This window comes from Diabrotica virgifera, chromosome 5, assembly GCF_917563875.1.
Source record: "Diabrotica virgifera virgifera chromosome 5, PGI_DIABVI_V3a".
NCBI classification, from domain to species: Eukaryota; Metazoa; Arthropoda; class Insecta; order Coleoptera; family Chrysomelidae; genus Diabrotica; species Diabrotica virgifera.
In genome coordinates, this window is record NC_065447.1 from 242,207,696 (window position 1) to 242,220,663 (window position 12,968).

The following is a 12,968-nucleotide window of genomic DNA, read 5'->3' on the forward strand; positions in this document are numbered from 1 at the left end:
AAGCACTTGTGCCTTAAAGTGGCATTTTTAATGCTCTTATGGAGTGCTAAAAATTGAATTTTTAACACGGTTGTAGAAAAAAGTTTTTGTAGATATTATTCTGTAATTACGTTTGCAGAAAAAATATTGTATGATATGTGTGTTAAAAAGTACATTTTTAAGGCACTCATGTGAATTGCAGACTTTCACATGCGTGCCTTAAATGTGTACTTTTAACACTTATATCATAAATAACTATTAAAAAACTAACAGAAAATAGTAAAAATATTTGATTGAGCATAAGTAAAAAAGTCACTCTCTCAACCAATAAACATTTGTGATTAAAATTAATATACTTAATTGATTATAATATGAATGTGTTCTTGTAGAGTTTCATATAATAATTTCCATTTGACTAAAGAGACACAAGCTGGAATACTTAGGTCAATAATACTTAGGTATGAAACACCCTAAAAAATATGAACTTTTGCATTTGATAATTCAGAGAAAGATCCAAGGTAAATGTGGTTCTGGTAGAATCTCACAATCATAGCTGAACAATCTAAGACCATAGTATGGAAAATTGACTCCATCATCATTAGTTAGAGCTGCTGTCAATAAAGCCACAATAGCGAATATGGTAGCCAATATGATATCCAACAATTGATAACAGTCATGGAACTAAAAAATGTATTATTTCAAAGTGTTTATGGGATAAAATTAGTAAGAGTGACATGATACCTAACAAAAATTTGATTCAGAAGATTTAACATAAAACTTGTAATTCTCTTATACTAAACTCACAATAAAGATGCACCAGAAATAAACAACCCAAGACATGTTGAATGATACAAATAGCACTCCCGAATCATGATTTACAATGTATAAACTTTGTAAATCATGATTTGTGAGTGCTCCTCATAACATTCATCATGTCTTGTGTTTGTTTCTTTCTAGTGCATCTTTATTGTGATTTTAGTATTATAATTATATACAGTGTGTCCACGGTTGGGGTGCCCAAGAGGAAAAACTTTTTTATTTTCAATTTTAGCGAAAAATGTCATTATTGATAAAAAGTTTTGCTTGTTCTAAAACCCCATAAAACGAAATAAAATTCAAGTTTTTTAAATCCTGCTTAATTTTGTAGCCAATTTTATGTAAATCCCTATTTTATGTAAATTTTTGCACTAAGTTTGAAATCTTAACAATAATCTAGTGTTGCCAAGCCACAATGTAGCTTAGTAACTATCAACTTCGATAAATAATTTGCGAATTGTCAATTTTTTTGACAATGTTAAGCTATCAATAAAGAATTTATCTTGTGATAAATTTCATTATTAAAATTGTTGTATTAATAATTATTTAATTAATAAATAATTGGATGATTCAAGGAGAACGACAAAGTCTGGCTTCGTAATCCAGAGAAGTGAAAGGGTTGTTCTCCCAAGTTATTATTGTTACAATTTCGAACTTAGTGCAAAAATTTATAGGGATTTACATAAAATTGGCTATAAAAATAAGCAGGATTTGAAAAACTTGAATTTTAGTTCATTTTATGGGGTTTTAGAACAAGCAAAAGTTTTTATCAAGAATGACATTTTTCGCTAAAATTGAAAATAAAAAAGTTTTTCCTCTTGGGCACCCCATCCGTAGACACACGGTATTACTATTTTTATAATAAAAAGATTATAATTTATAAAATGTGATGCTGTATATGATTTCAAATATTAATCTTTTCTATTACCATACAAAAAAAATATTGCCTTTACTCAAAAACATTTTATTTATCATAAAATTTTTAAAGATATATTTAAAAAGTTCATAAATATTAATAATAATTTATACAAAAACATTAAATATTTTAGTTTTACTGGTTTATGGCTGTAAGGTGTCTCTGAATATTTTTCACTCTTTTATAAGATGTTTCGAAAATTGAAATATCTCTGAAAGTTTTTAATATTTAAAATCAGTTTTCATAAATTTATCATCGGTTAATATTAGAGATCTTAAGTTCACAGTGGCACAAACAACTGAAAATATCTTCTGCAAGTGGAAGAAGACTAACATACATTTTACATACATTAATTGTTTTTATTTATTTGGTTGGATCTATCTATGTGTACTCAAGCTTTAGCTATCTTCATTGTAAGAATTTTAAGTTTAGCGTGATATTTGGTAGTGGTACTAAAAAAATCGGACATCATGAAAGACTTTGGATTGGAATCTTTGTAGTCTTTGCATATTATGTGTTACTGGCAGTTCCCCAGAATTAAATCCTGTACATCCAGACTTGTAGTAGTATTGCCTTATAGAGAAGAAGTTTGTTCTGGATACATTTTTTTGTAAAGCATACCCAGTTTTAGTTGTTTCCATAGAGAGTAGTCTTTATTTTCACTTTCAGAAAGATTTTTCAAAAAATGTTTTAATACTTACCAGTATCTTTGTTTCCGTTTAGTGCTAAGATTGTTTTGTTAGAAAGCTGTTACTTAATTTTTTTTAGATACATTTGATTTCCCGTGCAAGGGTCATTCATCTTTATCAACTGCAACCCTAATTGAAAAGAGATTGTTGAGTTACTTTATATATTTTTTAGATACCTGCAATTTCCATCTACAAACTTTAATGGATTTCCAAATTATTAGAGTACCAACCAAAGTATGTAGGTACTATAAAAATTATGGGTTACTTTTTAATATTTTAGATTTATTTTGATATTTTTGTAATTAATTTTTGATTTTGTAATTCATTGTAAGATATACATGATTTGTGTTTATTGTATTTTATTTATTAATATTTTTATTTGAACACATATAAAATTGTACCACTATATATTATAAAAGTATGAAATAAATTGATTTGTATTTGACAATAAGTTTTTAATTCACTACACTAAGTTTGCAGCAATAACATTTCTTCGTATTCTCTATACACATAACATACAACCATTATTTCGATTTTCCTCATCTGGAATCATTTTCGTTGGAACTTTATTATGTTCTTCACTTCTTCATTGTTTTAAAGAGGAAGATGTTCTTTCATAATCATATGAAATGTTTGAAATAAAAAAATATATTATAATGTTTGAAGTTTGTATTTCACTACACTAAGTATGCAGCAATAACATTTCTTCGTATTCTCTGTCCTTCTAACATACAACCATTATTTCGATTTATCTCATCTTGAAACATCATTGGAACTTCAAGATGTTCTTCACTTCACTATCTAAAAGAGGAAGACATTCAATCATAGTATCCAATGTAACACAGAAAATAAATATAATGTTTGCATTTTAGCAATTTTTGCACGATGTACCACGTAAAGTTGATACACAATTAAAAGTGACTGATAAGAAAGCATAAAATAAGTTTTGTTTCAACTTTATAACAGTAAGAAGTACATGATCAAGTGCGTTCATAACAAGTCTATCCCTTTCGAATCCCTATGCAGTAGGTAGCTATCTCGACACTTTTAACAATCACATTTAGAAGTTCAAAGGATTGTATTTCTACTGTACTTGATTCAGCATTGTTTTTAATTAGATCCAAACATTTATTTGTTTAGGTAAAAAATTTGTTTCATTCAAAGATGACACATTCACAAAATTATATTTATATATATGACTTTGAGTTTCACTTAAAACAGAATTTTTCTTGAGGATAATCTGGTTTTTACTAAAAATGTCAGAAGAATCGTTTTACAAGTTGACACATTTTGATTCTGAAAAGTCTTGGATAGTTTACTGGCTTTCAATTAAACAGGAATTCCATTTCCAATAACCTGGCTTTCTTTACATTCTCTAGTTTTTTGAGTTGTTGTATAATTTTCATGTCTTTTGAGAGACCTTTTTAAAATAATTTTTTTAACTGTATTTGTACTTTTTTTATGACTTTAGCAAAGGAATTGCATTTGGCCTTAATCATGCATCTTTTGTTGGCAAATCTAATTAATAAAGAGGTAACATTTAATCATAAGCTTTGAAAACAGATCAAAAGTAACCTTAAAAGTACATGGCAGTTTATAAATGTCTATTGTATAATAATAATTAGCTTTCTTAAAATGAAGTGAACTCTTGTGATAGGATAAACATGTTTTAATTGTAATACTTACAGTTTTCCAGTCGTTTAATTGATCATTTTCATTTTATTCCCAAAATAAACAGTTACAACCACATAACCCCATTTGTAATAGGTAAACAAATTCGTCATTTATATGTTATTTATGCGACTTTTGCTGTTGAATCCAATTTTAGCACATTTAAAATATATTAAATATTGTTAGCAAATCGATTTTGTTCACTAATATCTTTAGAAAACGGCATTATAAGCAGAAAAAAACAAACTTTTCTATATGTAAACATTGTAAATGTCAGCACAATAGGTCCCGACGGCGGCCATGACACTTTGGCAGTTAGGAAGGGGTACGATTACGGTTTATCCCAATACTTACTTTTTAAATACTGAATTTGCGTTTTTTAATGTTCTGTAATGTAATTATAAATTAATCTTGGCGCCATCTACATGATAATTGTGAAAGTATCCGAAGTAAGAAATTAATATTTCATCAATAGAACGTCAAAATGATTAGCACTAACTGTTTCGAACCGCAGCGAGCTAGGTTATGATTGCCAATATGATTTCCAACGCCCGAAACGGATAGGAGCCTGAAGAAGAACAATAATTACATTTTTTAAATAAATGATCGAATATTGGATTTAACTTAAATGATATTTTAGTAAGTTTTGTAATAAACGGTTTATTTACAAATGTGCCGTAGACTCGCTGCGGTTCGAAACAGTTAGTTCCGTTGAGGTTTTCTTAAACCATGTTCTCAAATTCCGCAGCGATTGTATTCTCCTCCTACCGGGTCCACGCTTACTTTTGTCTTTACCTTGCAATATGGATATCTCCGGTTCCTTCTTCATTCTTCCTAGAGCTTCCTTGTTCGTGATCCTTGCTGTCCATCCATGATATTCTTAGCATTCTTCTATAAAGCCATATCTCAAATGCTTTAAGTTTTTTAATAGTGGTGTCTGTGAGCGTCCATTTCTCCGCTTCGTACAAAAATACAGAGAAAACATAAATTGTAATTATTAAATAATATTAATTAGGTTTTAGACCTATTTGTAGTATTTTATCATGAATTCTTCTTATAGTGAAATGCTAAAATTGTTATTAAATATTATAATATAACCATTTGCAAATACTAATGACACATTTATAAGGAATACACAACATTTTTTAAGTAAATTATTGAATATTAAATTTAATTTAAATCATGTGTCGTCAGATAAGATTTTAAAAATAGTCAAAACAAAATTAGAGATTGATACAGTGGCACCTAGAACAAGACTAAATGTATCAGCTATAATGGAGTTATTGACAGATTAAATTTCTTCCCACAAGAAAATAGCTCCAGAACAAAAAATCGTATTATGAAGAAATATTTTAATGTTAATCTAGTGCTAGTAAACTGATAAAAAAAATATAAATTATAACATTTTACATACACTCACCGGCAAAATTAACCTCCCACCTTGTATTTTTTTCAATTTGCAGAAATTGTCAAATCTTAGACCACATTTTATAAAAGATACGGTAAAAACTACCTTGAGCATTGAGAAAGAGAAAACAATAAAATTATTGAAAAAAACTCCTTTATCAAGGCATGCCTAGCAAAAATCCAATGTTTAAAAATTTTCGAAGAAAATTCAAACAAACATTATTTTGAAAATCATACTCTAGGGGCCAAACTACGGTACGGGATGATATCAGACGATTTCGGGAGACAGGTTCATATTATACCCGTAAGCCAGATCAACGCCGACATCGATGGACTACATTGGAGATGTATTCTAGATGCTAGATGGCTGCTTCATTGTCAGCAACGTGTTGAGGAATCGCTTTTGCACCGCTCCTGAAGCTCGTACGCGTCTTTTTGAGGTAAGAAATGATAGTGTGAGTGAATCATTAAAAGAAAATTGGAAGAAAGAAATTTGGGGGCTTCCCGTCCGTCTTGCGCGAGAATATGGTGACTAGTCTGAGGCGAAATGGAAGAACATAGTGTTCTCAGATTAGAGCAGAATAGTTCTAAAAGGTCCAGATGAACTTCAGCGTGTCTACAGGCGTCAAAATGAAAGGTTTGTTCTATTTACTATAACAGAAACAGTGGCTTACCGAAGAGCGTCAATATTTGGGGAGGAATCTTTTACGAAGCTCTTCTTCTTCTTCTTCTTCTTCACCCAGCTAACAGTGTTCGTATATATAACGTCAAACAAACGTCAACATTTTGGGAGAAGTTACGACAAAAGTTACATCAAATTTTACCTAAAATATACGTAAAAAAGTCACAGCGATGTTACGTAACAATTTTAGGTTATTTCTACGTAACCTTTTTAACGTCACAAAAACGTCACTTTTTAGGAGAATTTTCGGTATAAATGATATTTATAAATAGGACTTAAAATTATTGTGTAAATAAAACCACATACGTGATGCTGACACATTTATTAAATATTTGAAATAAATATTTATTATATATTTGACTTTTATGTGAGAGAAAGAGACAAAATTATTATACTTTATATTACAATACATAAACATACCCTTGAAGTAATCTTCATTCGTAAACTGCACACTTTCATATAAGGACTAGGCTGCTTCCCCATTTTTAAAAGAGATTTCCATACATTTCGTTTTTCAAAACTGTCATTGAATAGAATTCTATTTTGTTTATCCTATTTAGGGAAAGAATGAAACGATAAATGACTATTAGGTACGCTTTATCCAAGAATCACATTGAGGCACACAATAATAATAATTCGATTTTTTTTACATAACTGCATACTCGATAAAAACAAGCACGATTTTAATCACGGAAATGTAAGGTTTAATGAAAGGTTCAAAATAAATACGCGATGGCGCGGCAATCTCAAACGAGATCTTATACGTGTCTGTATCTACCAAAAATCCACGTGTTAGAGACGAATAAATTCATACGCATTAAAACCTACCAAAGAGCCACGTTTCAGAAACGAATAAATTAATACGTATAATATACGTATTAAAATTTCATATGAGTAACGTCATTTTTTGATAGATGTTACGTAACAATGTATACGCAAGATAACGTTAATGTAACGTTATCTTGCTAGCTGGGCAGGTGCCATCTCCGCTATGAAGGTTGGCAATCATCATAGCTATTTTAATTTTTGAGGCAGTAGCTCTAAATAGTTGTTTTGAGCTGCATACAAACCATTTTCGCAGGTTCTTCAGCCATGAAATTCGTCTTCTTCCGATGCTTCTTCTGCCATCTATCTTTCCTTGCATCGCCCCGCATCACATGTCCGAGAAACTGTAGTTTTCTTTCTTTAATTGTAAGTTCAACTTCCTTCTCTTTACCTATTCTTCTTAGTACTTTGTTGTTCGTAACTCTATCTACCCAGGAAACCCTCATAATTTTTCTATAGGTTCACATTTCAAAGGCGTTAAGTCGCCTCATTTTCTATACATTTAACGTCCATGATTCCACTCCATAGTATAGTACACTGTGAACGTAACATTTTGTTAGGCGTACTTTAATAGCTAATGTTAAATCTTTGCTACATAGGACCTTTTTCATTTTCATAAAATTAGAACGTGCTTTTTCGATTCTGACTTTGATTTCTGCAGTGTAGTCATTATTTTCTGTTGCAAGTGTTCCTAGGTAAGTGTACTTTTTTACTCTTTCGATCTGCTGTCCCTCTATTATCAAGATTTCGTTAGTATTATGGTTGTTTTTACTAATTTTCGTAAACTTCGTCTTTTTGATATTGAGAGAGAGTCCGTACTCCCTACTACACCTTACTATTTTACTCATGAGTCTTTGCAGGTCTTGTAAACTATCGGCTATTATTACTGTATCATCTGCATATCTGATGTTGTTAACTAAGACTCAATTTACTCTTATGCCGACTGTTTCATCTTCCAGAGTTTCTCGCATTACTTCTTCATTAAGCATACAGTACGAAGCTCGTACCGTACCAATCTTGCTGCGTTCGATATAGATATAGGCAGTGGGAATGCTTAACACGTTGACGGACAGAACATCTATATACGTCTAATTTCCATTGATATAATGTGACACAACGTCTATAGACGTTGCATTTTTCCCTATTCTACTTTGCAAAATACATTTAAGGGCCGGTTGTTCGAACGCTAATCAACATTGATCACTATCAAATATTTAATTACTGTCACAACTGTCAATGTCAACTTTGGTTAGGTTGCTGAAAACATAGTTAATTATAATTATGAGATTAGTTAGTCAATTAACATAACAATTATTAACATAATTGATTAACTAATTTCATAATTGTCATCAATAATTATGTTTTCGGCAACCCAACCAAAGTTGACATTGACAGTTGTGACAGTAATTAAGTATTTGATAGTGATTAATGTTGATTAGCGTTCGAACAACCGGCCCTTAGTGTCACAACACTGCTTATACATTTGACGCACTGTCCGTCAACGTGTTAAAGATACGCGAAAAAAGTATTTCAAGACCATATAATGCCTTTCGCACCATTCATTGGTGATAACTTTAGATTAATGCATCACAATGCACGTTGCCATACCGCAAGATTCACCCGTAAGCAGTGTTCTCAGATGACTTTTTTGAGGATCAGGAGGTGTCGCCACGAACGATCAGGAGATTTCAGGAGACTCGCTCGCCTCAAAAATTGGTAGAATTCTGTAGTTTCAGTCTTTACGTTTATAGATTGGCAACTAGATGTCGCCACGAAAAATCAGTAGAATCAGTTTGTGGAGTATTTTTACGTTTATAGGTAGGCATGCAACTCTATAAAATCTGTAAGGGACGGCTGTGGCAACGCTAGATGTTGGCTAAAGCATAAAAATAAAAAAAAATGAAATAGGATAAAATTCTGAAAAATTCAAACTCCATACAAAACCGTTCTTGAATCGTTACGCGCATGCGCAATGACGAATAATGCTGCGCAGTAACACATTTTTTCTTACTGCGCATCCTCGTAATCATTCAAGAACGGTTTTGTATCGAGTTGGAACAAAACCAGATGATTTTCAGAATTTCATCACTTCATCAGGAGGTTTAAGGACGCCATCAGTAGATCAGTAGGCGAGGGTCGCCATCAGTAGGTCTCCTGAAATTTCAGGAGGTCTGAGAACACTGCCCGTAAGTATCTTAATGAGGTCGGGATTCAAGTTTTACCATGGGCGGCACGCAGTCAGGGCCGCTGAAAGGGATGAGCGGGCCCCGGTAAGAAGTGAATAGCGGGCTCCGGCAAAAAGTGAACAGCGAAAAAAATTAGTTATTTTTATCAAAATAAAATTATCAATAATAAATAGAAAGAAACGTTTCAAATGTAAATTTTATTAAATTTTGATTATATGTGTTCATAATACTGAAAATATTTATAATACAGATGCTTTTCGAGTTTTCTGATCGGCAAAGATGTCTACAATTATGGAAAAGTCTCATGATTTCACCAAATCTTTTCAATGCTCAAAGTTGCTAGGCCAGTTAGCCGATACTGTTTCATTGTAGATCTCATATGCGAGAAAGGCAACCAAAGGATCTTTTTATGAGGCAACCAAAGGATCTTTTTATGAGACTGTCACCGTTAATGTGCAAAATATTCTTAACTCAATAACGACGTTAGGGAATAATGATTCCACTTTGAGATGTTTAATTTCATTAAGTAAATCTATTGGAGAAAGTTGAGATTATGAAAAATTTTATTGTCAATTCTTCACTGATGACTATATTATTATAAAACTCGCCCAATATATCAATTATTATTGTTTTCTTAATATTGTCGTCATCTTCATCTCGAAATGTCCATAAAATTTTAAATACCGAATGAATTATTTCATTTGCCACATTTCATCTTCTGGTTAAACTGCATATTATACAATCTATGACAATATTAAATATTTCATAGTGAAATATTGCTCCGGGTTCAAAATTATCAGTCGAGTCACTGTCACTACTGGGCCCAGCAAATCATCCAAAAATCTAGCAGGTTTCTTGCGCCGATTTTCTTTATTTGGTGTAAATTCTGTATTTATAATAATTGCTAGCAACTTTCTATAATTGCTAGCAACTAATTGGCAATTAAATGTATGTTAAAATAGAGGTTCAGAAGGTCATATTAAATATAGCCGCGTATTGATTAACCGCATTATGTACATAAAGTGAAGAGCAAAAAAAAACGGGAAAAATTACGTCTTTGGTCTGGTCGACGCCGGGCCACTTACATCGCCGGCCCCGGTAAAATGTACCTGCTGTACCGCCCTCTCGGCGGGTCTGCACGCAGTACCTATCTTAACTCAATTGAACACATTTGGGACAACCTCAAAAATTGGGTAAGAGCAAGAGTACCTGCCCCTAGATCCTTCCGAGAGCTGAAGACGGCTGCAGTAGAGGAGTGGCACAATATCCCCACTCGGATATCCACGATATCGTGAATGGATTGCCGAATCGGCTCCAAGAAGTCCTAAGGGCCAAAGGGGGCAATATCCATTATTATTACTCATATTTTTTTTAATTATAGACTCTGATTTTCAAAATTATGTTTGTTTGAATTTTCTTCGAAGAATTTTAAACATTGGATTTTGGTTAGGCATGCCTTGATAAAGGACTTTTTTTCAATAATTTTATCCTTAAAGGTAGCTTTCATCATATCTTTCATAAAATGTGATCCAAGATTGACAATTTCTGCAAATTGAAAGAAATACAAGGTGGGCGATTAATTTTGCCGGTGAGTGTATATCAATTATATGGCTGAAAACCAACACTCGTTTCCTTTCTTCACACATTTATGCAGTCCATTACTTTCGGAAGGTTTCTTCACATAACAATTATTTAAAAAAATAGAAATACATTTACTTCTGCCTGTATACTCCGTAATGTCCTTTTCGGTTTGTGTAATACACTGCTCCACATCTACGCAGTTTTCGGATTCCAATTCTTTCATGATATAGTTATACTCCTCTTCATAGTCTTGATATGTTTTTGCGAGCTTTTTAAGGACTTTAGCCTGTTCTTCTTCCAGTAATAGGTCATGAACGAATTCTACTTCTTCTGCCGCTGTTATACTAAAATAAATAAAAAAAAAATAGTAAAGGATACCGCACACATCTTATGGAAAATTGAATGTCACTCAAATACAATAAAATTTACATGAATATATTGGTCTCGAAATTACAATCATTTCATATTATTGCTCCAACTCTGAATTTTGATTAATAACGGTGTAAATTGTAATTAAAATTTATGGAAATCACATTTTCGATGTCTATAAAACTGTCCTATTCATAAATACTATTAGTCTAAAATATATTATCGCTAGGGCAAATATGCAAATAAAAAGTATGAAATATGCGCATAAATATGCAGTATTTTATGCAAAAATATGCAGTATTTTATGCAAAATATGCATATTTATCTAGAAAATATGCATGTAATAAAAATATTTACAATATTTTCTTATTTACAAAAATACTTACAATATTATAAATACATAACATATACAATTATTTTAACATATAAATATTATTTTGAATTGTGGTAACAATAGATTATCAAATGATGTTCAAAATTTTCTAATATAAACTTATGGCTTCTATCTGAATACATATATTTGTAAATAGAAAAACTTCTTCCGACATCAACAACTGATGTAACTGGGGCATTTTTCAAATTTACTATAATAGATGGTTCTAAATTAAGTGGTTCGGAAAATGTCCCAGCTAGTACTTGAACCACTTCAGAAAGAACCTGGTAACCACTATTTTTTCCATGGTTACTTTAAATTTTTGAAAAATTTCCTTTCCAATAGTACCTTTAACGTTTTGACACAATGGCTCAAATTCTTTTATTAAAACTGTACTCTCTAACAATGATAATTTGGAGGATTCTAATTGAGTTACAGTTTTCTGAACAAAACTATAATTTGATTTTATGAATGACAGTTGCTGTTGGAGAATGTTGTTTTGGAAGGCTTGCTTAGCTTCCAATAAAGATTGGCAACTATCATCCGTTAAAAGGTTACCTAATTATTTTTTTAAATCAACAAAATGATCAGCATAGAAATTAGCTGCTTCCAACCATGTTCCTCAATGTGTTAAAATGGGTTGCGGTGGCAGTGGCAGTTCCAGAATACCTTTGTATATACGTTAATTAGTGGAAATTTTTTTCTTACTTCCTTCGCAACTCTGTTTATTCCATGCGCTAACAAGTGACATGTATTAAGTTTGGATAAAATATTTTTAAGTTTTGTCCTGCTTTCACCATATATGGTGCGGCATCAGATAAAATAAGCAACAATTTATCATTAGGCACAGCAGCAGGAAGAAAGAAGTTTGCTAATGCTTCTTGTAGAAACCGTGATATTATTAAAGCGTTGGTTTTTTCTACTTGCTTACAAGAAATTAAATATGATTTTGGAAAGGTTTCATCGCTAAGTACACCAATCAATAAGTGCACAATGTATCTTCCGGACGAGTCAGTAGTCTCGTCGACACATATGTAATAGCTATTTGTATAACAAGGGAGGACAGTGCTACTTTTCTTCCCGAGAATGAAGTTTACTGCTCGACGCGTAGCGGAGGGCAGTAATCATTCAAGGGAGGAAAAGGCACTTTACTGCCATGTTATACATATGGTTTTTCCACCTTCCTCAGTTAACAAGTCATTTTTTCATTTTTACTTAATTTATTTACGTAACTAACCAACAAAATTTATTATAACTAAAACTAACAAGTAGGTACAATATAACTGTCAACTGTCAAATATAAGTCAAATTATTAATGTAAACATTGTTAAATCAAAATAACAATTTACTATTTTTTACTATTCTGCAAAATACAGGGTGTTTTATAAATAAACGTTAAAATGTATAGATACTTACGTAATAGAAAATAGATATTGTACACAAAATAACTTATTGAAGTGTCAATAAGTTATAT

General features: G+C 31.5%; 1 protein-coding gene and 1 long non-coding RNA gene across 3 annotated transcripts in view; both read right to left on the reverse strand.

Moving 5' to 3' along the window:
* The window catches only part of LOC114325124 (uncharacterized), a 134,823-nt gene that overhangs the window by 33,287 nt on the left and 88,568 nt on the right, over window positions 1-12,968 (reverse strand). Inside the window, exon 5 of one of the 2 annotated variants that reach the window (XM_028273071.2) lies at window positions 10,888-11,096. In XM_028273071.2, coding sequence (XP_028128872.1) covers window positions 10,888-11,096 — 209 coding nt within the window. Of the gene's footprint in view, window positions 1-5,408; window positions 11,097-12,968 lie in introns of those variants that run through there. The other variant, XM_028273069.2, reaches the window with a different exon arrangement.
* Window positions 2,743-4,416, reverse strand: LOC114325127 (uncharacterized). The gene is made up of 2 exons (XR_003651636.2): window positions 4,087-4,416; window positions 2,743-3,201 (listed from the first exon to the last, which is right to left on the reverse strand). It is a non-coding gene; the product is annotated as an uncharacterized LOC114325127 (long non-coding RNA).